Source organism: Nicotiana tomentosiformis, chromosome 12 (assembly GCF_000390325.3).
Source record: "Nicotiana tomentosiformis chromosome 12, ASM39032v3, whole genome shotgun sequence".
Taxonomy (NCBI): Eukaryota; Viridiplantae; Streptophyta; class Magnoliopsida; order Solanales; family Solanaceae; genus Nicotiana; species Nicotiana tomentosiformis.
The window spans coordinates 60,767,372-60,793,840 of NC_090823.1; the positions used below are offsets into that span (position 1 = coordinate 60,767,372).

Consider the following 26,469-nt stretch of genomic DNA (forward strand, 5'->3'; position numbering starts at 1 on the left):
ACCCTAGCATTTTCTCCTATGCGTTTTGCCAGAATGTCATCCTGGGCACTTCACGGGAGATATAATCTGACCTCGGATGCTATGGATGTAACAAACCGGCCGGTCATTGTCACGACCCAAAATCCCAACTCATCGTGATAACGTCTAACACACCGACTAGGCAAGCCAAAATGTAACAATAAACCAAAACAACAAAAATTATAGAAATAGCATAAGTCTGAAACCTCAATGTATCAAAATACTGCCAATACAAGATAAATCCCCCAAAACTAGTAAATACGGAGTCACGATCTCTACTACGGAATACAAGTCTGAAAAACTAAATAAAAATACTTTTTGAACTAAAACAACAGTACATAAGAAAAGATAAATCAAACTACGGCCAAGGATGCAGCTCTACCTCACCTCTCGCTGATCAGACCAATAAGCAAATCTAGTGCTGATAACTGGTCCCCGCACATGGAGCTGCACAATTAAGTGTAGAGTGTAGTATGAGTACAACTAGCCCAATATACTCAATAAGTATCGTAACTACCCTCGGCAAGGTAAAAGAAGCATGAATTATAGATGGTACCAGCGATAACCTATACAGTTTCATCATTATACCAAGTACAAAATAATTATAAAATTAAGTCATAAAGCACAGTAAGAAGCATCTGCATGTATATGTGTACATTTACTCAAATACTTTGCTAAGTCAATGTTCAGCATGTAGAGATGATATGTAGTTAAATGAGGTAAATAAATCACGAAAATTGCACGTAAAGATGAAATGTAAAATCCAAAAAAACATTAGCCATATTTCGTCAAACTTTCCATATATGTACAAAACCACTGATCAATTTTCATCAATATCCAGGTGTACACCATCAAGAAAGAAATACGAGAGGGTGACACTAGGGGGATGGATCCATATCCACATGCAAGAACGAACAATTCAACGTGCTACAAGCCTGGCGTGGTCACAAGCTCAATATCATAATCCGCCCGGCATGGTCATATGCATAATAGCACAATCAGCCCGACGTGGTCACAGGCATAACAACATAATCCGCTTGGCATGTCTACTCGGCATGGTCACAGGCATAAAGACACAATCCGCCCGACATGGTCGCAGGCATAACAACACAATCCGCCTAACGTGGTCACAAGCATCCAGTCCATATCATATCACACGGAAGCAAATATATAAGTATACATGTATATGATTAGTGAATAACAGATTTCATGTTGCTGGACTCGTATAAGTGACATGCTAAAGTGTAGGCATGTGCATAATGTGCTATCATAGCTCAAACCGGCTAGTTCATCACAAAGATAACAATTATCAAGTTCATTCATTGATTTAGTCTCTAAGTAACCTCAAACATAGCTAAAATAGTTCACAACAATGTTACAAATATGAGAAACATCAATAGTCTATTCTAGGCATATCATAGCCTAAGCATAACCCGATCATGGAAAAAACCCCGTGTTAGCACATGGGCTCAAAATCCCACACATGTGCACACTCATAGCACGTAGCTATCACAAATAATTTAGGCAACTAGTGCCTCAACCAAGCTCAGATAAGATACTTACATCAAGCAAGCCAAATTACTCCTCTAACAAACCCATTCCGCACGAATCAACCTCTAAAAGGCTCGAATCTAGTTAAAATAGTGTAATACTATCAATAAAAACTATAGGATGTGATCCAAAAGATAAAGCTAAGATCTTTAACCAAAATGAAAAATTCAACCCCGTGCCCGCACCTCGGAACTCTACAAAATTCACAAATACCGAACACCCATTCAATTACGAGTCCAACCATACCAAATCATCCATTTCCGACCTCAAATCGACCTTCAAACCTCCATTTTTCATTTTTTAAAAGTTTCCACAAAATCCCCCATTTCTTCACTTTAATTCACAAATTAAATGCTAAAACAAAGGTGGAATAATGCAATAATGACAAATCCGAGTCAAAAACACTCACACTGATCTAAGATGTGAAACATCCCCTCCAAAATCGCCCAAACCCGAGCTATACAACTCAAAACATAAAATAATAACTCTAACCCTCGAAATGGGAATTTAAAACCATCTGCCAGGTTATTACCCTTCATGATCGCAGAAGTCCCTCGCGATCGCGAAGAACAAAAATCTCATGTAAGAAAAACCATTCTCCGCAAATACGAGGACCAAGTCACGAACACGATGCCCAGTCATCAAAACCTATGCGGTCCAGACCGCCACACGCGTTCGCACTGAACAAATGCGTGAACTTCCCCGACCTCCCCTTCCTTCTTCGGGAATACGTCCCCTCACTTGCATTCGCACTGCACAAACAATTAGAGATCCGCGATCGTGTCCCTCTACTCGCAAACACGTTGAACAAAAGCCCCACTGCCAGAATTGACCCTTCGCGATCACAACCCTCTCCTCGCGATCGCATAAGAGAAAACCAGATGCCCAAAAATCAGCAACTCCTCCAAGTACAAAATGAGTCTGAACTTGATCTGAAACACACCCGAGGCCACCGGGACCCCATCCAAATATATCAACAGGTCCTAAAACATGATAAAAACTTAGTCGAAGTCTCAAATCACATCGAACAAGATCGAAATCACAAATTGCGCCCCCATTAAAGCCTAGTGAACTAATAAACATCTATCTTCTAAAACTAATGCCGAATAATTCCTAACCAACTCTGATTGACCTCAACTATTGCACACGAGTCATAAATGACACAACGGACCTACTCGATCTCCCATAACCAAAATCCAAGCCCAATATCAACCAAGTCAAATCTCGGTCAAACTTCTTAACCTTCTAAACCTTCAACTTTCCAACTTTCGTGAATTCAGGCCAAAAGGGCCAACGGACCTCCAAATCCAAATCTGTACTTACGCCTATTTACGAATCACCATACAAAGCTATCGAAACCATCAAAACTCCATTTTGGAGTCATTTACAGAAAAGTCAACATCCGATTAACTCTTTCAGCTTAAGCTTCTAACCTTGGGACTAAATGCTCCAATTCACTCTGAAACATCCCGGAATCAAAACAACCACCTTGAAAAGTCAAGTAACCACAAGTGAGCATAGAATAAGCAATAAACATGGGAACATGACTACAATACACAAGACGACCGACTGAGCAATACCTTCTATCCCACCATATATGCAACATCACAAACCTTCTGATCAATGTAGCTCTTCTGTCTAGACTGTGATGTACGACCCCGATCATGAATCAACTTGACTTTCTCCAACGCATCCCAAACCAAATCAGTACCCAACAACCTAGCCTTTCTCGGCGCAAACCAACCAACTGGAGAAAGACACCGCCTCCCATATAAGGCCTCAAAAGGAGCCATCTAAATACTCGAATGGTAGTTGTTGTTGTAGGCAAACTCAGCAAGCAGTAGAAACTGATCCCAAAAATACCTGAAATTCATAACACAAGCACGTAGCATATCCTCTAAGATCTGAACCGTGCTCTCGGACTGTCCATCCGTCTGGGGGTGGAAGGATGTACTCAACTCAACCCATGTGCCTAACTCTCGCTACACCGCTCTCCAAAATTGTGATGTGAACAACGTGCCTCGATCAGAAATAATAGACACTGGCACGCCATGAAGACGAAAAATCTCGCGAATATAGATCTACGGCAGCCGCTCTGAAGAATAGGTGGTCACAACCGGAATGAAATGTGCAGACTTAGTCAACCGGTCCACAATCACCGAAACTGCATTGAATTTCTTCAAAGTCTGTGGGAGTCCAATGACGAAGTCTAAGGCAACACGCTCCCATTTCCACTCGGGAATCTCAAATCTCTGAAGCAAACCACCTGGCCTCTAATGCTCGCACATCACCTACTGACATTTCAAGCAACACGCCATATACTCTACTATATCATTCTTGATTCTCCTCCACCAATAGTGCTGCCTCAAATCCTGACATATCTTAGCGGCACCCGGATGAGTGGAATACTGCATATTGTGGGCCTCCTCAAGAATCAACTCACATAATCCATCCACATTAGGCACACAAATCCGACCTTGCATCCGCAATACCCCATCATCTCCAATAGAAACCTCTTTGGCATCACCGTGTTGCACCGTGTTCTTAAGGAAAAGCAAATGGGGGTCGTCATACTAACACTCTCTGGTGCGCTCATACAAAGAAGACCGAGAAACCACACAAGCAAGAACCCGGCTAGGCTCCAAAATATCTAACCTCATGAACTGATTGGCCAAAGCCTGAACATCCAAGCTAGCGGTCTCTCACCAACTAGAATATATGCAAGGCTACCCATACTCTCCTCTTTTCTATTCAAAGCATCAGCCACTACATTGGCCTTCCTGGGATATTACAAAATGATAATATCATAGTCTTTTATTAGATTTAACCATCTTCACTGCCTCAAATTCAGATCCTTCTACTTAAACAAGTGTTGTAGACTTTGATGATCTGTAAATACCTCACAAGATGCACCGTATAGATAATTCCTCCAAATCTTTCAATACTGGACAATGGCTTCCAACTTGAGATCATGAACGAAGTAGTTCTTCTCATGGGGCTTCAACTGGCGTGAAGCATAAGCAATCACCCTACCCTCCTGCATCAAGACACACCCAATACCAATATGTGAAGTATCATAATATACCGTGTATGAACCATATGTTGAAGGCAAATCTAGAACTGGAGTTGTGGTCAATGCAATCTTGAGCTTCTAAAAGCTCTCATCACAGTTATTAGACCACCTGAAAAGGGTCATCATTCCGGGTCAATCAAGTCAAATGTGCAGCAATGGACAAGAAACCCTCCACAAAATGGCGATAATATCCGGCCAAACCAAGAAAACTCCGAATCTCAATTGGTGAAGATGGTCTAGGCCAAATCTGAACTGCCTCAGTCTTCTTCCGATCCACCTTGATCCCCTCACTGGAAACCACATGCCCCAAGAACGCTACAGAATCGAGCCAAAACTCACACTTGGAGAATTTAGCATATAGCTTCTTCTCCCTCAACGTTTGGAGTACAATCCTCAGATGCTGCTCATGATCCTTCTGGCTGCTTGAGTACACCAGTATGTCATCAATGAATACTTTGAAAACAAAATCAAGACACTATTAGAATACACTTTTCATCAGGTGCATGAGGTTTGTTGGGGCATTGGCCAACCCAAAAGACATCACAAGAAACTTATAGTGACCATAGCGGGTCATGAATGTCGTCTTCAGAATATCAGAATCCTGAATCTTCAACTTGTGATACCTAGACCTCAAATCAATCTTAGAGAACACTCTAGCACACTGAAGCTGGTCAAATGAGTCATCAATGTGCGGTAATGGGTACTTGTTCTTAATTGTAACTTTGTTCAACTACTTGTAATCAATGCAAATCCGCATAGTATCATCCTTCTTCTTCACAAACAGAACCGGTGCACCCCAAGGCAACACGCTAGGACTAATGAATCCCTTATTAGCTTTTGAAGTTGTTCTTTCAATTTCTTCAACTCTGCCGGTGGGATAGAGATGGGCTGAGTGCCCGCGCCAGATCAATACTAATATCAATGTCCCTATCGGGTGGCATGCCTAGCAGGTTTGAAGGAAACACATCAAGAAAGTCTCTCTCTATCGAAACAGACTTAATGGTAGGAGTATCAGCACCAACGTTTCTCACAAAGGCCAAATATGCCAGCCATCCCTTTCCAACCATCAAATGGGCTTTCAAATATGAAATCACTCAACTGGGAACATAGTTCACATAATCTTTCCACTCAACCCTAGGCAATCCCGGCATCGCCAACATCACGATCTTATCGTGACAATCCAAAAGAATGTGACATGGTGACAACCAATTCATGCATTAATTCACGTCAAAATCAACCATGATAAGTAGTAAAAGATCAACTCTCATCTAAAATCCTCCAATAGTCACCACAAACGACCGATACACACGGTCCACAACAATAGAATCACACACTGGTGTAGATACATGAACAAACATAACCAAGGGATCACAGGGCATATCCAAATAATGAACAAAGCATGATGATATAGATGAATAAATGGAAACAGGATCAAATAATACAGAAGCATCCATGTGGCATACTAAAACAATACTTGTGATCACGGCATCGGAGGCGACTGCCTCTAGCATGGCTAGAAAGGCGTAGCACCATGCCTCACCACCACCTGATCGACCTCCCCTCTAGGGTGTCCTCGAGTTGACTGGGCCCAACCTCGAGCTAGTTGTGTGGGTGATGAATCTATTGTTGCTGGAATCATAGGTTGAGATCTCTACTGTGGAACCCTGATCAATAGTCTTGGGCAATCTATCTTGAGATGACTCAAGTCTCTGCACTCATAGTAACCCCTCCCGAAGAACTACCTGTGGAAATTTAGGCAGATGAAGCATGGTAAGAACTCTGTGCTAGCAACGCACTGAAGGATGCAGAGCTGGGAGGGCGCTATAGGAATTGTGGAGAACTGAAGAACCACGAGGAACATGGCGAGCTATCTGAACGAGCCTAGAAGAACGACCTCTGCTATAGTAGGACTGGCCTTCAGATGAAGCACTGCCTAAACCACCTGAACTACGAGACCTCTTGGCCTCCCTATCCTCAATCTCCTGCTTGCGAACCATAGTTAAGGCCTTCAATGAACATCCTAAAATTGAGGGCTATGGAGTAGAACCCTACCTCTAGGATGAAGACCTAGTGAATTCTTCTTGCAAATTCTTCAACTTTGAGTAAGAATTGATGGATGATAAGCTTAGGAACTTTCCCTCTCACTCTGTGGCACTCCCTCTCTCTAGAAATATATGTTTTCCCTTTTAAAATGATCCCCAAGGCTATTTTCTAAGAATGGAGTCGGGTTCAAAAATTAGAAAAAAGAAGCCCTAACGCTTCTAGGTCCGCAAAATGGACCGCATAATAGCCCTCCGAAACTGGGCACCCCTGCCTCGCTCTAAGACCGGTCTGCAGTCCGCATACCTTTTCTGCGGTCATATAATGCACTGCAGAACATTCCTACGGAATTTTTTTGTATTCGATCTGCGAGGGATTATGCGGCCGCATAATGGTCCAGAAATTTTGCCAAAATTTCTACCTCTGTATGCGGCAGATATGCGGTCCGCACCTCAGTTCTCCAACCGCAGAATGGACGGCAGAAAATGCCCTGTATTCCCAAAAAAAAATTCAACTCCCCAACGCACTAAAATTGCCAACAGATAAGTCTACTTCGGCACCACGAAACCCTGACGGGTCTTACATAAAATCTTATGGGGCCTTACATCCTCCCCCACTTAAGATCATTCGTCCTCGAATGAGTACCAAAATCTGCCATTACAACCTAATGTAACTCAGCTGCTATAAGACACCAACAGTTCTAACTTTTGACTAACTTTCCCAATTTCCAAAAATTTTGCCAGAGTTTCCCCTGTAACTGGGCCTATCCACCCGTCAGAGAATCCCAGAAACCAACCCTAACAACATATACATGAACCAACGACACAATATATTATAAAAATAATGTCAACCATGGCCTTACGAGCAGTATATCACCCAAAGGGAACACCCTTAACATCAACTGTACAAATGATACAAAATTCATAGAAGGTAAACTCTTAACATTTTCATAGAACACAACTTTATAAATACATGACTATTCAAACAAATGAGGGTATTTCTTCTTTATTTCTTCCTCGGCCTCCCAGGTGGCCTCTTCGACTTATTGGTTTATCTATCACCCCTCAAATCTATAAAAGTTTCAAGACACGCTAAATATTAAATTTAAGTTTTTTTTATTTTATCATGTCTTGAGTGCAAAAAAAAAAAATTTATACTTCTATTACGAATTTAAAACCTTATGATTGACTTTTGAGTTGCTTACCTATTTAAAAATAATTAGATATACAAATGCGGAATATTAATAGAGTTAATATTATTAGTTATTAGAAGTGAGTGTCATTAAATAGAAGTAAAGTAAAAAAAAACAAATTGGGGGGGGGGGGGGGGGGAATTAGACCTAAAGCCCATAAAGTGGGCTGTTGTAAGTAAAAAGGCTTAAAGCCTTGTTATATGAAACAGAACAATGAAGGACTTTTAAGGATAAGAAACAGAGGCTTCTTTACTCAGCAAGTCCCAAGAACCATTCACGAAGACAACGAAAATTCTAGGTTTCTTTACAAATAACTAGTTCTTGAACGCAGGTATATAAAATTTCCTATTCTCATTTATCCTACAATATAAGAATTGATTAAATATACTGGTTATTGTATAATCGATTGTTTGACGAGTATAAATTAGACTGGAGCCTACGTATTGGCTCGAGGAATTTTGAGGTGAGTTCATATAACTCTTTACTAAAGTGGTTTAACCCACAAAAGCACGCATACAAGGTATTTGATGAATTGCTTAAAAGAGTTAATATGTACTTAATTGGAGCGAGTGAGTACCTATTAACTTAGATTTGTTCTAGCTAAAGATTAGATGATTTATTATGATATATGTGCATAAATTTTTAGATTTTTGTGTTATTCTTATATGCAATTTTCTTGTTGAAAATTCATGAAGAAGCTAGAATCTTTAGAAATACTTTTGAATATTTATTTCATTCTTATGACATACTTTACATTTAAGGATACTAGTATGAGTATGTATAGGATGTTCTAGAAAATATTTACAGATCACAAAAGCCTCCATTACAGATCACAAAAGCCTATGTGGATACTAGTATGAGTATACTAGTATGAGTATGTATGTGTTATTCTTATATAGAGATACTACCTATGTGGCGAGCATTGTGAAGTATTTACAGATCACAAAATCCTCCATTACATTTTCAAGCAGAAAGAGTTAAATTTGAGACAGAGAAGGTGGCTTGAGCTATTGAAGGATTATGACATCAATATCCTTTATCACTCGGGCAAAGCTAATGTGGTAACAGATGCACTTAATAGGAAGTCAATGGGTGTCTTGGCCCATCTTGCAGTACAAAGGCGAAATTTGGGTCGAGAAATTCAAAAACTAGCAAATGATGGAATTAGATTGGATGAGACCAAAGAAGGAGGTGTAACTGCTTATGCCTTAGCGCAATCCTCTCTTGTTGCGCATGTTAAGGATAAGCAAGACAAGGATCCGTACTTAGTAAAGTTAAAAGAAGGAGTCAGAAATAAAGAAATCATTGCTTTCTCTCTAGGAAGTGATGGAGTTTTGAAGTTAAATGATCGGTTATGTGTGCCTGATGTAGATGGGCATAGGAAGGCCATAATGGAAGAAGCTCACAGTTCGAGGTACTCTATCCACCCAGGTACTACCAAAACGTATCTGGACTTGAAAGAGTTGTATTGGTGGAAAGGCATGAAGAAGCAAGTAGCAGGTTATATGGCCAAATATTTGAATTGCCAACAAGTCAAAGCTGAGCATCAAAGGCTTGGTGGCCTAGCTCAAGATATAGAGATGCCACAGTGGAAATGGAAGATGATTAATATGGATTTCGTAGTAGGTCTGCCTCGCACATACCGTAAGCATGACTCAATTTGGGATATTGTAGACCGACTGACAAAGTTCACGCATTTCCTACCAGTAAAGACGACAGATTCCGCAGAGTAGTATGCACAGTTGTACATCAAAGAAATAGTCTGATTGCATGGTACTCCAATTTCAATCATATTTGACAGAGGCCCTCAGTTCACAACGCATTTTTGGCAGGCATTTCAGAAAAGATTAGGTACCAGGGATAATTTGGGCACCGCTTTCCATTTACAAACTGATGGTCAGGCAAAAAGGACCATTAAGACTCTCCAAGATATGTTGCAAGCATGTGTTATAGATTTTGGAGGTAATTCGGATGATCACTTGCCACTGATAGAATTTGCTTATAATAATAGATATCAGGTCAGCATTGGTATGGCTCCTTATGAAGCATTGAATGGGCAAAGATGTAGGTCTCCAGTGGGTTGGTTTGAACCAGTAGAGGGGTCATTGATTGGTCCAAAGTTTGTTTGTGAGGCCTTAAAGAAAGTCCAGCTAATCATAGAAAGACTAAAAGCGGCTCAGGGTTGTCAAAAGTCATATTCTGACAAGAGGCATCGTCACTTAGAGTTTATGGTTGGTGACTAGGTATTTTTTAAAGTTTCACCAATGAAAGGAGTTGTGAGATTTGGTAAGAAGGGAAAACGTAGTCCTAGATTTATCAGACCTTATGAGATTAAAGAAAAGAATGGAAACATGGCTTATGAGCTAGCGTTGCCCGTTGAGTCGTCCTATGTTCATCCTGTCGTTGATGTGTCTATGCTTAGAAAATACATTCACGATCAGTCGCATATAATACCTGCCGATGCCATAGAAATTAAAGAAGTCTTGACTTATGAAGAGGTACCTATAGAAATTCTCGATAGGTAAGTAAGAAAGTTGAGAACAAAAGATATAGCATCGGTAAAAGTTTTGTGGAATAATCATGATTCAAAAGAGGCTACGTGGGAGGTCAAGGAAGACATGAGGAAGAAGTATCCTTATTTATTTGATGAACAAGGTATGTGAATCTAGGTTTGCCTTGGCATTTATATTTCATTTATTAAATTCAAGTTAGCATGTATTTATGTCCTTGCTAGATTATACTTAGTTGTTGAAGTAATTTAGTTTCTGTCAGAGTATATTTTGTTATTAAATAATACAGTACCATGCTAGAGTACATTTAATTCATTAAAGTGATTTACCTTTGCTGGAGTGTTGTGCTTTAGATTTTGGTTGGTTGTTGTGGTACCTCCTTGCCGGTGTATGAGTAATTAATTTATGAGTTGTGTATGGTACCTATGAATGGCCTGTTATGGTATATTTAGTTGTTATTGGTGTAGTTGTGGTATTGGTGGAAGGGATTATTTTTGGATAGTCCCACTTACAGGGGAGACTCTGCCGAAATTTATGAAAATTTAGGGAGTTAGCCAAAATTTTGAGTCCCTTGGGAAAGTGAGTAGTGCTAAGAAAACTTAAGAAGTTCAAGGACTTAAGGAATGATTGTTAGATTAAGAATAAAGCCCTAGAAATATTCGAGGACGAATATTTTTGAGGAAAGATTGCAACACCCCTCAAATCTATAAAAATTTCAAGATATGTTAAATATAAAATTTATTTTTTATATAAGAAAGAAAAAGAAAAGAATTTCTTTTAGAATATTCATAAACTACTACTATGCAATTATTTTAGAATTGCTCTTAGAAGCTTTATGTTTTCCATGCATTCCGAATCTTTATTGGTAATGTATATTTTATTAAAGTTTCGTCCCCTATCTTCGAGACTCACAAAGTACAATGGATGGTACTGACGTTCTCTTTTAGGAACTTACGTTGGTCTGCGAAAAAACATATGAACCGGTTTTGCAGGTGAGCAAGCTACAAGTTAGGACTTCCCTCTCTTCTAGTTCTATTGGCGAGCTCCGCTTTTGTTCGTAGAGCATTCCTTTGAGTTATCTTTATTTAGTTATTTCTTTATTTACTTGGAGAACTAGCCATGCAATCTCATGTCCCGAGCAGTACATCAGTTTATCAGTAGAGGCTTCATAGGCACAGTCGGTGGATTAAGATTCAAATGTTTTTGATAATAACTTAGCAATATTTCAATAGTTACTACAAACAAAGTCTGGCCCTATCAACTCGGCTCCCCCAATATCAGACCGCCCAATGGGAGATCTACATCTTCTACCATATAAAGCTTCGAATGGTGCCATCTGAATTCTAGCATGATAACAGTTATTGTAGGAAAACTCTATGAGTGGCAAATGATCATCTCAGCTACCCCTGAAGTCAAGAAAACAAGCACGCAAAATATACTCGAGCGTCAGAATAGTCCGCTCTACCTGCCTGTCAGTCTGTGGGTGAAATACGGTACTAAGATTCACTTGATTACCCAAACCTCACTAAAACTTCTTCCAAAAATTAGCCGTGAACTGTGCCTCTCAATCTGAGATAATAGAAACTGGAGTGCCATGCAACCTTACTATTTCCTTGATATACAACTTAGCGTACTGTTCTGCTATGTCGGTAGCCTTAACGGGTAAGAAGTGTGCTGATTTCGTGAATCGGTCCACAATTACCCAAATCGATTTGAACTTGTGAGGAGTACGAGGCGGTCCTACCATAAAGTCCATATTCATCATCTCCCATTACCATATCGGAATTTCTATAGTCTGTGCCAACCGACCGGACCTTTGGTGTTCGGCCTTCACTTGCTGACAATTTGGACATCTTGCCACAAAGTCTGCTACATTCCTCTTCATGTCATTCCACCAATAGACTTCCCTAAGATCATGATACATCTTTGTAGAGCATGGGTGTACGGAATACCTAGAAGTGAGCCTCGGTCATGATTTGTTCCTAGAGACCATCCACATTTAGAACACATAGTCACCCTTGGTACCTTATTGTACCATCATCCACGCCAAGAAAAAAGGCCATGGTTTTAAGTTTATGAATTCCCTCCTTCAATCGTACCAATAATGGATCGTTGTATTGCTTCTCCTTGACTTCCACCACAAGCGACGATTCAGCCCTATTTTGCACAATCACCCCTCCTTCACTAGAGTCCGCAAGACGAACTTCTAAACTAGCCAACCGATGAACCTCCTTGGCCAACAGCCTTTGATATGCCTCTAAGTGATGCAAACTACCCATAGATTTCCGGAAATTTAATTCTAAGAGAGAAATTTAGCCAACATACCTTGCCACGAGCTTTTTACATTACTATAATGTTCCGGAAATCTTAGCCGCTTCGATCTATTTAGAGATATAGCAAAATTGAACACAAATTAGGAAGGAGTTCATAGTTCCAGCTCACTTGAGTATTTTATCAAACACTAGTTGAGCATTAAGGTTTCAAGGTCCTCCTATGGTGGATTCTTTCACCCCACTACCCAAAGTTACCCAAAAGAGCTCAACAATCTTTTCACTACCCTTGATGCTATATGCATGTAAAATAAATAACTCCTACACCCAAGAATTGCTTGGCTTATAACCTATTTTCAAATAAAACCACAACATTGAGGGCTATGGAGTGGAACTTTACCTCTAGGATAAAGGCCTAGTGAATTCTTCTTGCAAATTCTTCAACTTTGAGCACGAATTGATGGATGATAAGCTTAGAAACTTCCCCTCTCACTCTATGGCACTCCCTCTCTCTAGAAATATATATTTTTCCCTTTTAAAATGATCCCCAATGTTGTTTTATAAGAATGGGGTCGAGTTCAAAAATTAGGAAAGATAAAGCCCCGATGCATGTCTGCGGTCGCATATGTGACCAGATAACGCTTCTGCGGTCTGCATAATGGACCACCTAATGGTCCTCCGGATATGGGCACCCTTGTCACTCTGCTACCAGTTTACGGTCGCATAATGCGCCGCAGAAAGTTCCTCCAGAATTATTTTGTATTTGATCTGCGAGGGGTTATGCGGCCCGAAAAATGATTATGCGACCACATAATGGACCGCATAATGGACCAAAAATTTTGCCCAAATTTCTGCCTCGTTTTGCGGCAAATATGCGGTCCGCAGTTCAGTTCTACGACCGTAGAATGGACCGCAGAAAATACCCTGTATTCCCAACACATTTCTTCAACTCCCTAACGCACTGTTCAACCCAAAAAGTCCGAACTACGGCTCGCAAGCTCACCGCGAAGAATCCCTACAATTTTCAACACATAAGCCTACTTCGGTACCACGAAACCCCGGGTCTTAGGTAAAATTTTACGAGGCCTTACACCATATCATCATTGGTCAATATCATAATCCATCCTTATTCTGCCATTTTAATTCATTACCTTTTAAATTTTCATTGCAGCGTGCAACCCGCTCCCCAAACAATTTCAATCAACAATAGCAATTTAACAATCAAGATTTACAAAAAGTTCTACATCAAGAGAACAAATGTACGAGCAATGGAGAATAACATGATAATCAAAGAATCTCGAATAACTCGGACGTCTCAACTTTACCAACTCAACAGTATCTACAAATTAACATTTCGTTCAAATGAAACTACATTATTGGAGGCAACAAATGATATGAAACTATAAGACAAATAAGGCATAAGACAATTTGGATATGCGAGAAAGCAATTGGAGACAAGTAGTAAATAAGCATGGAATTATGGAAGGAATGGACAATTTAATACAAGGAATACTAAATGGAAAGTAGCAATTATGGCATGGAAGTCAAATAAGCATGTAGCAATTAAGGCATATAACAAGATATACAATGAAGAAATGAAAGCATGGAAACAAGTAATACAACGGTGTATATACACTCATCACCTTGCATATACGTCGTTTCTCATATAATGCACATAACAAGAAGTTAAAGGGTTCCTAATTCCCTCAAATCATAGTTAGACCAAACACTCACCTTACTCTGCAACTCAAGCAATCAATCAACCAAGGCTATGCCTTTTGAACAAGCCTCCAAACTAACTAAATCTAGCAAATTATTGACCAACTGATTCAAAATAAGCTTTAGAAACTACCCACAAATGAAAGAGGTTCAATTTAGATCATTTTGGAAAAAGTAAACAAAAGTCAATCTCAGGCCCGCTTGGTCAAAATTGAGATTCGGGCCAAAACCCGATTACCCATTCACCCCCATGCCCAATTATGTGATTTGTTTTGAGATCTGACCTCAATTCGAGGTCTAAATCTCAATTTTACAAAAATTTCCAATTCTACCCAAATCCCTAATTTCTATTATGGAAATCCTAATTTGATATTTAAATCTCATGAAATGTAATGGATAATTGAAAAGAAATGGATTAAAGACACTTACCAATGAATTTAGGAAGAAAAGTCTCTCGGAAAATCGCCTCTAGGGTGTTTAGGGTTGAGATATTGTAAGAAATGAACTAAATCCCGTTTCCCCCCTCTTTTATTCATCTGCAGATGTTGCAATTGCGAACATTACAAATGCGAGAATGGGATCGCAAATGTGAAACCTGTCTCAGAAAACCAGTCATCGCCAATGCGACATTTTGGTCGCAAATGCGAACCTAGAGCCCTCACAAACGCGACCAAACTCTTCGCAAAAGCTAAGCAGTACCCAGTAGGGACTTTTTGAAATAGGGGTTGGATTCCGATTCCGGAAGTTGGAGTAGGTCCGTAATGTCAAATGTGACTGGTGTATAAAATTTGAGGTCAATCAGACGTGATTTGATAGGTTTCGGCATGAAATGTAGAAGTTTAAAATTTTAAAGTTCATAAAGCTTGAATTGAGTTGTGATCCATTATTTCGATGTTATTTGATGTTATTTGAAGGATCGACTAAGTTTGTAATGTGTTTTGGGACGTGTTGGTATAACTGGTTGAGGTCCCGAGGGCTTCGGGTGTGTCTCGGATCGAGTTCGGACGGATATTGGACTTTGAGGAATTGCTGGTTTCTGGGCATCTGGTTTCCTCTTCTGCGATCGCGAATAAAGGGCCGAGATCATGAATGGTTAAGTGGACTGGTGGGATTTTTACTCTACACGATCGTGTAAAAAGGTTCGTGTTCGCGGAGGGTCGAGCGGGAGGTTATTCGCGTTCGCATCGGGGCTATCGCGAACGCGGTGTTCTAATGGGGCTGGCCCGTTTGATGAAGGTTGTTCTATGCGACGCATAGAAATGTTTTCGATCACGAAAATGGAATGGGCTGAGCAATGCGATCGCGTTCTGGGCATCGCGTTTAAGAAAGGAAGCTTTTAGGCAGCTGTTTATTGGCCTTCGCGATCACGAGTGGATTTCCGCGATCGCGAAGGGGAAAGACCTAGGCAGTGTTCTTTTAAAATCGAGGTTTTGGCTCATTTGCACTTCATTTCCTCCATGGGAGCCGGTATTGGAGCGATTTTTGGAGCTCCATCTTCATCATCTACATCAAGGTAAGTGATTTTCACCTATTGCAAGCTAAATACAAGGTTTATATACGGATTTAGATATGAAAATTAGTAGAAATTTGAGATTTTAAAGAAAGACCTAGAAATTAGTATTTTGAATTTTTACCACGAAATTTGGACATGGAATTGGAAATAAATTTTGTATTTGAGTTCGTGAGGCTATGGGTAATGGTTATCTTCGAATATTTTTGGAATCCGGGCACGTGGGTCCAAGGGTGCTTTTATCGACTTTTCGAGCGGAGTTGGAAATTGATTACTTTTGAGTATTAGAGCATATTTTGATTGGGTTGCATCTTATTTGGCTAGTTTTGGAGCGACGGGCTTCGGTTAGAGTTGTCGGAAGGCCTTGGGAGCCGGTTATGGAACTACGGAGCGAGGTAAGTATTATTTCTAATCTTGTAAGAGGGAATTAACCCCATAGGTGAACTAAATTATTGTGTGCTTCTATTTGTGGGGGCTATGTATGCACGAGGTGACGAGAGTCCGTACGTAGCTACTAGCTATGCCTACGTACGGGTAGTTTTAGGCTCACATCATGCCTTGTTGATATTGTTATTGATTTATGTTTATTGTTTTGCCTTGAGAGGGAGCGAAATTAAGTCTTCTTATTAAATGTTTTGAAAGGAGTTGAAATTGAAGAACTTAAGATTTAAAAGGTTTCATTTGAACTTCGTAATTTCGAAAAGAATTGAGGAATATCATAAAAGCTGAAGAAATCTATGTGTAACCGTGTCGCATGTAGGTTTCGCGAGCGGGGTAATTTCCTTAAAAAGTTACAAGCTGAATTTCCCTTGTTTTCTAAAGAACCAAGAAAGAGATATGATTTTAACGTTAAATTTATATTTGACCGCGTCGCGCGTATGATTCACGAGCGGGGTATTTTCTACTACTCTTATGGGATCAGGTCGTTCGCCTCGGCATGATTTATGTACCACACTCTCATGGTAGGGGGCCGTTCGCCTCGGCAAGTTAATAGATGCATCTATGGTTCGCGCCGTTCGACCCTCGGCAGTGCACAGTTTACTCTTATGTTGGATTGGGCCGTACGCCTCGTCATTTACTATATATATTATCCTCATGGAATCATGTGTAATATTTGGCAAGAGGACAGTGTATCTGAGGTTTTCCCTGATTTGAATTATGACAACCTCTTTGATGAGATCCACTATCTCTATATATATGCTCCGGTTAGGAGGGAACTTGCTAGTTGAGAACTTGAGTAAGATCGTAAAGAGGGCAATTATACCACGTATTTTATACATGTTTATTTCATACATTTACTCGGTTTCATATTTATTCACTTCTTTACTGTACCTGATATTATTGGACCACTAGTAAGTGTCGAAGTCGACCTCTCGCCACTACTTCTTCGAGGTTAGACAGGATACTTACTGGGTGCGCATTATTTTCGTACTCATACTATATTTGCTGTATATTTTGTTATACAGGTACATGTATGGCTAGTGTCCTTGTGAGCGTTGCAGCGTGGTTGATACGGGGACTTAGGTGTGCTGCATCTTGTGAGATGATCCACAGCCAGCAGAGTCTCCTTCAGAGTGTTTGTATTTTCTTTTCTGTCCAAATTTGTAATCCGGACAGTTATTGTATTTTATTTTGTTCCCTAGTAAATACTCATGCTCTTGTAACACTGGGTTCTAGAATGATTATGGGATTATTCAGTATTGAAATTTGCGAAAAATATTATTATTTACTCTGTGAAGTTCATCATTTATTTTTTTAATTGAAGGAAATTTATGATTTCAGGAATATTAAAAAGAGAATTTACTAATTATTGGTGTTGGCTTGCTTGACAGTAGTGTCCGACGCCATCACGATCTTTCAAGGATTTTGGTTCGTGACACAGACCGTCTATAGGATCACATATACAATACACCTATGCGTTTCATAGACCGTCCATAGGGTTCATAACACATCATTATGCACATAACCATATATAAACTCAAAGTGACATGACTAACACTACTTTTAAGGTCGTAAGTTCCCGGATCATTGGAACACTTCATGGTCATGCTCATCATGGAGAAACATAGCTCATTACATTAGCACATGTATGGTGAATCAATAAGTCAATTTCAATGGAACATGGCCCAAATTCATTTTCATAAGATTTATCATCATTTAGCATATGACATCTCTCTTTCACCTCATTATATACCCCCTTGTCAACTTAAGGTCATTAGCTAAGTTCATGATTCTTGGGGACTTAACATTGAAGTCATTTGCATTTATTATTTTAGAAGCATACATACAATGATTGAAACCATTGAAACATACAATGCCTCATAATTCTCATCTTGGCAAGCGGCCACATTTCATGTTTATACTATCACTTACTTGTACTTGCCATGGGTGATCATAGAACATTAAGAGCATTTAAAACATTTAGGAACACCATAGCCTTTACTCATGAGAACGTAAGAGCTTATAACACATTGGAACAAAAGTACAAATACGGTCATCTCATAACCTTTCAACCCATATATCACTTCATTCGTACTTTCAACCACTTACAATATCATTATTTCATTGGCTCTCTTGGCCATACCTATAATTCTTCTTTCATGGCACAATGGACATATTTCATATTCCACACTTTCATATCTTTCCTTTCATGGATCGTCATCATAAATATCAACATATAGAATATTCCGGAAATCATAACTTTAGGTTCATTAGTAATGAAGGCTTTAAACACAATAGATTTCTTTCCAAGAAGTGAAGTAAAATGATTGTCAATCGAAGTGCAAGTTAAAATCATAAACGAGTAACACACCATTTATTCTTGAAATACTTTTCCCCAAAAGGGCAATACTCAATTTCAACTCATAATTATGCAAGAGCTCAAACCACATTGGAAATACTTACAAAGCATAGCATTTGTTAAAACAACCACCTTTGGGCATGACTTGAGCACATAAGCTTTTAGACAAATCTATTTTCGAAGTCAATTTGGAGCAGTTGAATCAAGGCTCATTTCATAACCGTTCTCGCATCATTTCATTTAATTGGCACCACTGGCCACAAATATAACTTTCATTATTGGCACGGTAGACACACTTTACATCTCCAACCCACTTCTTTCACTTTCCATCATCTTTATGGGTTATCAACAACAAGGCATTTCTAATCAAGACCTTAGGTACACATATGAATAGTTAAGAGTCTTACGCACATCGAGTTTTTCTCACACAATTTGGCATCATAACTTTCATTTGAAACACGACTCAAAGCCATAACATTTTAATACACAACCCATACTTTGAACACATTCCCGAAGGATAACATAACATGATAAGAGCATTCGTAACACATATTGAACATATCTCTTTCGGCACAAAGCTTATTCGGAATAGTCAATTTATAATAAACAACTCGGGACTTACAAGAACATCGTGAGATTTAATTCTAAGAGAGAAGTTTAGCCAACATACCTGAAATTTTCCCCTTAATAATACTACGACATTCCACCACACTAAACAACTTCAATCTATAATAATGCAACACAATTGCACCAATATTAACAAGATTTCTATACTTTAAGTCATTTAGACTTTTTATCAAACATCAAGTGTGGATATCTTTCTACGACCTCCTCCAATGGAATTTCTTCACCTAAGAACCACCTTCCACACCAATGATTCACCTCACAATCGTCTCTAGGCCATCCACAACTTCCATTAGCACATGCATGCCCAATAATTCACTCCCAACCCTTAAATCTTATCAATTAATTCATTTTACAATCTCCACAATACCAACACAACCTAGGTTAGGCATTTGTGGCTTCTAATCACCATCCCATAAGTCCTAACACATATTTCATACATAAATAATCACCATGAATTAGTTAGAGATGGTGGACATACCTCTTGTAGTGAGACTCTTGAAAATCTTAACTTGTAGTGTTCTTTACCAATTTGGGGATTTTAATGGAAATCTATGGATCTTTATGATTAATCCTAGTTAATATAAGTGTTTAGGAGTAGTTGTCAACTCAAATTTACTCCAAAAACATTACCTTGGTTCGTGGGAGGGAAGTGTTTGACGGATTCCCCTTGATATGCAAGCCCTAGCTCAAAGAAATGTCTTAGCCCCTCTCTCTACCCGGCCTTGGGGGTATTTATAGGGCTCCTAAGTGTGCGGCCATACACCTGGGCAATTGGCTGCACACACGAGGCAGAAACCCCCTTTCATGCACGGCGTCGCATTCCGGTGTGCATATGGGATAGGTCAGGTAAAATAGCCTTAGTTTTCTGTGCACATATCCAAATGACAAACGATTTGATGCGTTAGAAACTAGAGTCAGGGGGTTTTAATTTGATAGGTATATCACCACCTAAGTCGTTACATTGTGGGAATTCTATTCGTTTGAAGTCGGGTCTTGTGCTAATTGAGACAGCCTTTCCACTTAATGTATCCAACTTGTTCCACACAAATTCTTGCCATTCACAAAACTCCTTAGTATGTTCCAACACACCTTAAACATATATTTTCATTTCAAAATGATGTGGTTCTTCCCATGGGTATCCTTTAATACTCGAATACGTTATTCCCAAATACCGTTGGCGCACTTTAAAATCTTAAATCATTAGAAAATTTTAACGGGGCTTTTGTTCAACTGTCGATAGTCTATACACATCCTCATCGAACCATCCTTATTCTTGACGAACAACACGGGCGCACCCCAAGGAAAGATACTAGGTCTACTGAATCCCTTATCAAGCAAATCTTGCAGCTACTCCTTCAGTTCCTTCAACTCAGGTGGCGCCATACGGCATGGGGGAATAAAATGGGCTGAGTGCCCAGAGCCAAATCAATACGGAAGTCAATATCCCTGTCGAGTGGCATCCCCGGTAGATCGTCGGGAAACACCTCTAGAAAATCACGCACAACCGGTACCGAATCCATGCAAGGAATAAGAAATAACCTTGCTAGTAGAATGGCCACTTCTCGACCATATGTCTAGCCTTCACATAAGAAATAACCTTGCTAGTAGAATGGCCAGGAGTCCCCCTCCACTCTAATCGGGGAAATCACAGCATGACTAAGGTCATCGTCTTGGCGTGACAATGCAATATAGCATGATAAGGTGATAGCCAATCCATACCCAAGATAACATCAAAGTCCATCATATCAAGAAGTAGGACATTTACACTTTTCTCAAGGCTCTCGATAGAAACCACACATGAGCGGTAAATATGATCTACAACAATAGAATCTCCCACAAGCATGGACACATATACTGGAGCACTCAAATAATCATGAGGCACGATCAAATATGAAGCAAAATAGGATGACACGTAGAAATAAGTAGATCCCGGATCAAATAGAGCTAAAGCATCTCTATGGTAAACTGGAAAAATACTTGTGATGACGACGTGAGATAACTCTGCCTCAGGTCTAGCTGGGAATGCATAAAAATGGGGCTGGGCCCTACCACTCTGACCTCCGCCCCTCGGGCGACCCCTAGCTAGCTGGCCTCCACCTCTAATGGCCTGACCTCCACCTCTAATGGACTGACCTCCACCTCTAACGATCTGACCCATGCCTCTGGCTGGCTGTGCGGGCGGTGGAGAAACCGGTGCCGGTATGATGGCACGAGAACCCTGCTAAGATTTGTTACTCGACAATCTAGGGCAATAGCTCCTGATGTGACCTATGCCCCCACACTCAAAGCACACCCTCAACTGCTTAGGCTGCTGAAATGAAGACTGACCCTGACGATCCTAATAGCCATTGTAATAACTCTAAAGTAGTGGTGCACTGATAGGAGCTGAATGTGCACTGAATGCTGGCTGCTCAGGACGAGACCCATAAGAACCATGACCGCCCGAAGCACTGTGGACTACTTAGAGAGCTAACTGAATCGACTTAGGAGGATGGACTCTACCAAAAGAACCCCTGTCTCCAGATGAGGCACCATTGAAACCACTGAAATGATGAGGCCTCATATCAGACGAACCCCCTCTCCTGACAACGAACCATCTCGATCCGTCTAGTAATATCTACGGCCCTCTGGAAAGAAATATTGTCCCCCGTCTCCTTGGCCATCTGTAACCTGATACTGAAGGTGAGTCCATCAATGAACCTCCTCACTCTCTCCCTCTCAGTAAGGAGTAAAATAATGGCATGGTTATCTAGGTCTACAAATCTAGTCTCATACTGGGTGACGATCATGTTGCCCTGCTGAAGACGCTTAAACTGCCTGCGGTAATCCTCTCTTAGATGAAAGGATAAACTTCTCTAGAAATAGTTGTGAAAATGTATCATAGGTAAGTGCAGGTGATCCAGCTGGTCTGATCAACATATAATCTCTCTACCATCTTTTGGAAAAACCGATCATGTGGAACAGTACAAAGTCGACCCCATTGGTCTCAACTATACCCATGTTGCACAACACCTCATGGCAACGGTCCAGGTAATCATGTGGGTCCTCAGAAGGTGCACCGCTGAAATGAACAGGAAAGAGCTTGGTAAACTTATCCAGCCTCAACAAGACCTCATAAGAGATAGCGGGCCTGTTACCGGCCTGCGCTGCAATAACCGGTTGAACAACCCCAATTGGATGGGCTGCTAGAGTCTAATATAGGGGATCCACCTGCTCCGGAGTGTGAGTAGCGGGAGTCTGTGCTCCTCCCTCAGCCCAAGAGACGGTTGGTGCCACCGAAAATGCACCTGTCTAGGCCATACTCTCCATAAGGCCCACCAAATTGACTAGAGCTTCCTGAAGCACTGGAGTGGATATGTATCCCTCCAGGAGTTGAGCTGGTCCGATGGATATGGTCTGAGCTGGGACCTCCTTCTCATGATCAATTTGAGGCTCCACTGCGGGTGTTGCTGCTCGAGCTCTTCCTTGGCCTTGGCTTGGCCTTTGCCCCTAGTAGTAGCTGCCACAGGGGGCTCTGGCTCCTGTCCGACTGCAGATGTTGTGCGTGTTCTCGCCATCTGCGAGAGAACAAGAATAGAATGGTTCAATCATCAATGATAGAGTGATATCGTACGATAGAGAAAGAAAGAAATGAAATTTTTCCCAAACTCCATAGCCTCTGGAAGATAAGTACAAATGTCTCTGTACCGATCCTCCAGACTCTACTAAGATTGCCCATGACTCACGAGACCAAGGCAACCTGGTGCTTTGATACCAACTTGTCACGACCCGGAATTCTTGTCCTCGGGACCGTGATGGCACTTAGCATTTCACTTGCTAGGCAAGGAAACATTAGATATAGTTATTAACCAGTTTAAATAAATTTCAAATTAAATGACAATAAAGAAACTGAATAGTCTGGAATAAGGTAAGTGAAAAAATCCAAATACAAATCCCGGATCTGGTGTCACAAATACATGAGCGTCTAGAATACTACAGATAAAACTTTGAAATAAACATAACTGTCTGAATTGAAGTAAACATCTAAAATAAAGTAGAAGGGGACTTCAGGGCTGCAGATGTCATGCACCTATACCTCAAGTCTCCACTTAATAGCTAGATCCCGAGCTAGTCTACTGAACTCCGCTAAGACCAACTCCGGTATCTGCACAAGAAGTACAGAGTGTAGTATGAGTACAACGGATCCCATGTACTCTACAAATGCCGAGCCTAACCTCGATGAAGTAGTGACGAGGCTAAAGCATGTCACCTACATTAACCTGTACGCAATAATAATAATAATAATAGAAAAGACATGAATAGAATTAATTTTAAACAATATGTTGCGGCGTGCAACCCGATCCCACAATATCAACTTTAAACAATCCGTTGCGGCGCACAACCTGATTTCACCACATCATCATCTATCAATATCATAATCCGTCCTTATTCCGCCATTTTAATTCATTATCTTTCAATTTCCGTTGCGGCGTGCAACCCGCTTCTCAAACAATTTCAATCAACAATAGCAATTTAACAATCAAGATTTACAAGAAGTTCTACATCAAGAGAATAAATGTACGAGCAATGGAGAATAACATGATAATCAAAGAATCTCGAACAACTCGGAGGTCTCAACTTTACCAACTCAACGGTATCTACCAATTAACAATTCGTACAAATGAAACTACATTATTGAAGGCAACAAATGATACGAAACTATAAGGCAAACAAGGCATAAGACAATTTAGATATACGAGAAAGCAAATAGAGACAAATAGTAAATAAGCATGGAATTATGGAAGGAGTGGACAATTTAATACAAGGAATACTAAATTGCAAATAGCAATTATGGCATGGAAGTCAAATAAGCATGTAGCAATTAAGGCATGTAACAAGATATATAATGAAGAAACGAAAGCATGGAAACAAGTAATACAATGGAGCATATATACTCGTAACCTTGCATATACGTTGTTTCTCATATAATGCACATAACAAGAAAATCAACGGTCCCTAATTCCCTCAATTCAAGGTTAGATCCAACACTTACCTCACTCTGAAACTCAAGTAATCAATCAACCACAGCCTTGCCTTTTGAACAAACCTCCAAACCAATCAAATCTAGCAAATTTATTTACCAAATGATTCAAAATAAGCTTTAAAAACTACCCACAAATGAAAGATATTCAATTTAGATCATTTTGAATAAAGCCAACAAAAGTCAACCCCGGGCCCGCATGGTCAAATACGAGATTCAGACAAAAACCCGATTACCCGTTCATCCCCGAGCCCGGTTATGTGATTTGTTTTGACGTCTGACCTCAATTCGAGGTCTAAATCTCAATTTTATAAAAATCCCCAATTCTACCCAAATCCCTAATTTCTACCATGGAAATCCTAAGTTTGATATTGAAATCTCATGAAATGTAATGGGTAATTGAAAAAAAATGGATTAAAGTCACTTGCCAATGAATTTAGGAAAAAAAGTCTCTTGGAAAATCGCCTCTAGGGTGTTTAGAGTTGAGAGATTGTGAGAAATGAGCTAAATTCCGTTTTCCCCCTCTTTTACCCAGATGCAGATGTCGCAATTGCGATGTTTTTCTTGCAAATGCGAGAAAGGGTTCGCAAATGCGAAACCTATCTCAAAAAAATAGTCATCGCAAATGCGAACCTAGAGCCCTCGCAAATGCGACCAAACTCTTCACAAAAGCGAAGCAGTACCCATTAGCCAGTGATCGCAATTGCAACCACATCCTTCGCAATTGTGAAGTTCTAGTATCCGCAAATACGAACAAATTCTCACAAATGCAAAGCTCACCCAGTCCAGCGCATGCTTGCAAGTGCGAATCATTGTTTGCAAAAGCGAGGCTCGCATTTGCGAGCCAGACTTTACAAATGCGAGATCTGCAACAGAACAACAGCATTGGTACTACACCAGCAGACTTCTCCTATCCAAAACCCAACTGAAATATGTTCGAAACTCACCCGAACCCATCGGGCTCCAAACCAAATATGCACACAAGTGTAATAATATCATATGTATGTGCTTCCGTAATCAAATCACCAAAATAGCATCTAAAATAATGTTTAAGTTTTCGAATCATGTCACATCTATTCCAAGTTAGACCAAATTTTGCAGACAAGTTGCAAATAGCAATACGGAACTATGCTTAAGTTTAACATCAAAATCCAAACCCGTTAGCTAAGAAGTCAACTTACGGTCAAACTTAGTAATTTTTCAACTTTCAAAAATATTAGTTTTTCGGCAAAATAAGTCAAAACAAGTTAGGGATTTCCGAATTCAATTCCAGGCATATGCCCAAGTCCTAAATTATGATGCGAGCCCACCAGGACTGTCAAAACACCGATCCGGGTCCGTTTACATAAAATGTTGATCGTAATCATCTCAAGTCATTTTAAAGACAAAAATTCACATTTTCTTAATTTTTTCACATAATAATTTTCCATAAAAAGACTCGGACTGCGTACGCAAATCGATAAATACTAAACAGAGCTATTCAAAGTCTTAGAATACGAAAATAGAGGCTAAATCTCAAGATGAGCTCTCGGGTCATCACAATGATATTGATGTTCATGTGGCGGTATAAAGATAGGGGTTAATGTGCATGTGGAGGCATAAGATGGGACTTCTATGTGTGTTTCTTGTAAAGGAATTACTTGAAGCCACACAACATCATAAGTTGGTATAAAGTGCGTGTAGCTATTTCGGAAAAAATATTTTCAAAACTATTTAACTGTAAGGCTCACGTGGCGGTATAAGGAAAGATTGCGATTGAAATTGAGAAATATGAATACGAGATGGTACCTCGGTTGTGATTCTCGTTGTATACAAGGCGGCACCTCGGTTGTGATTCTTGTTGTATACGAGGCGGTACCTCGGTTGTGATTCTTGTTGTGTACGAAGCGGTATCTCGCTTGTGATTCTTGTTATTTATCTCATGTTGTAAAGAGTTATTGGTGAAATACTTCTTATTTCTTTTATTCTTCCTTGTCTTATCAGTTTGAATCTGTATTTGACTATGGTGGTTATCTTTAATTGCTTCCTTTATATTATCTCAATGTTTATAATTCTGGCATTAGTCTATGTTGTTAACTTGTTTCGTATCAGTTATTTCTCCGCCTTTTATTACTTCTCGTTATTATGTTTTCATTATGT

At 40.0% G+C, this 26,469-nt stretch overlaps 1 protein-coding gene across 1 annotated transcript; it reads right to left on the bottom strand.

The window, feature by feature from the left end:
• Positions 1-20,955: 20,955 nt before the first annotated feature.
• On the bottom strand, positions 20,956-21,468 carry LOC138902729 (uncharacterized). Its single transcript, XM_070190623.1, has one exon. It carries the CDS (start codon positions 21,466-21,468, stop codon positions 20,956-20,958), a length of 513 nt encoding a protein of 170 aa, XP_070046724.1.
• Between the last annotated feature and the right edge of the window lie 5,001 nt (positions 21,469-26,469).

Excerpts from the sequence above, each read along its gene's own strand:
- LOC138902729 (XM_070190623.1), bottom strand. The coding sequence starts at position 21,468 with ATGGGTCAGATCGTTAGAGGTGGAGGTCAGTCCATTAGAGGTGGAGGT.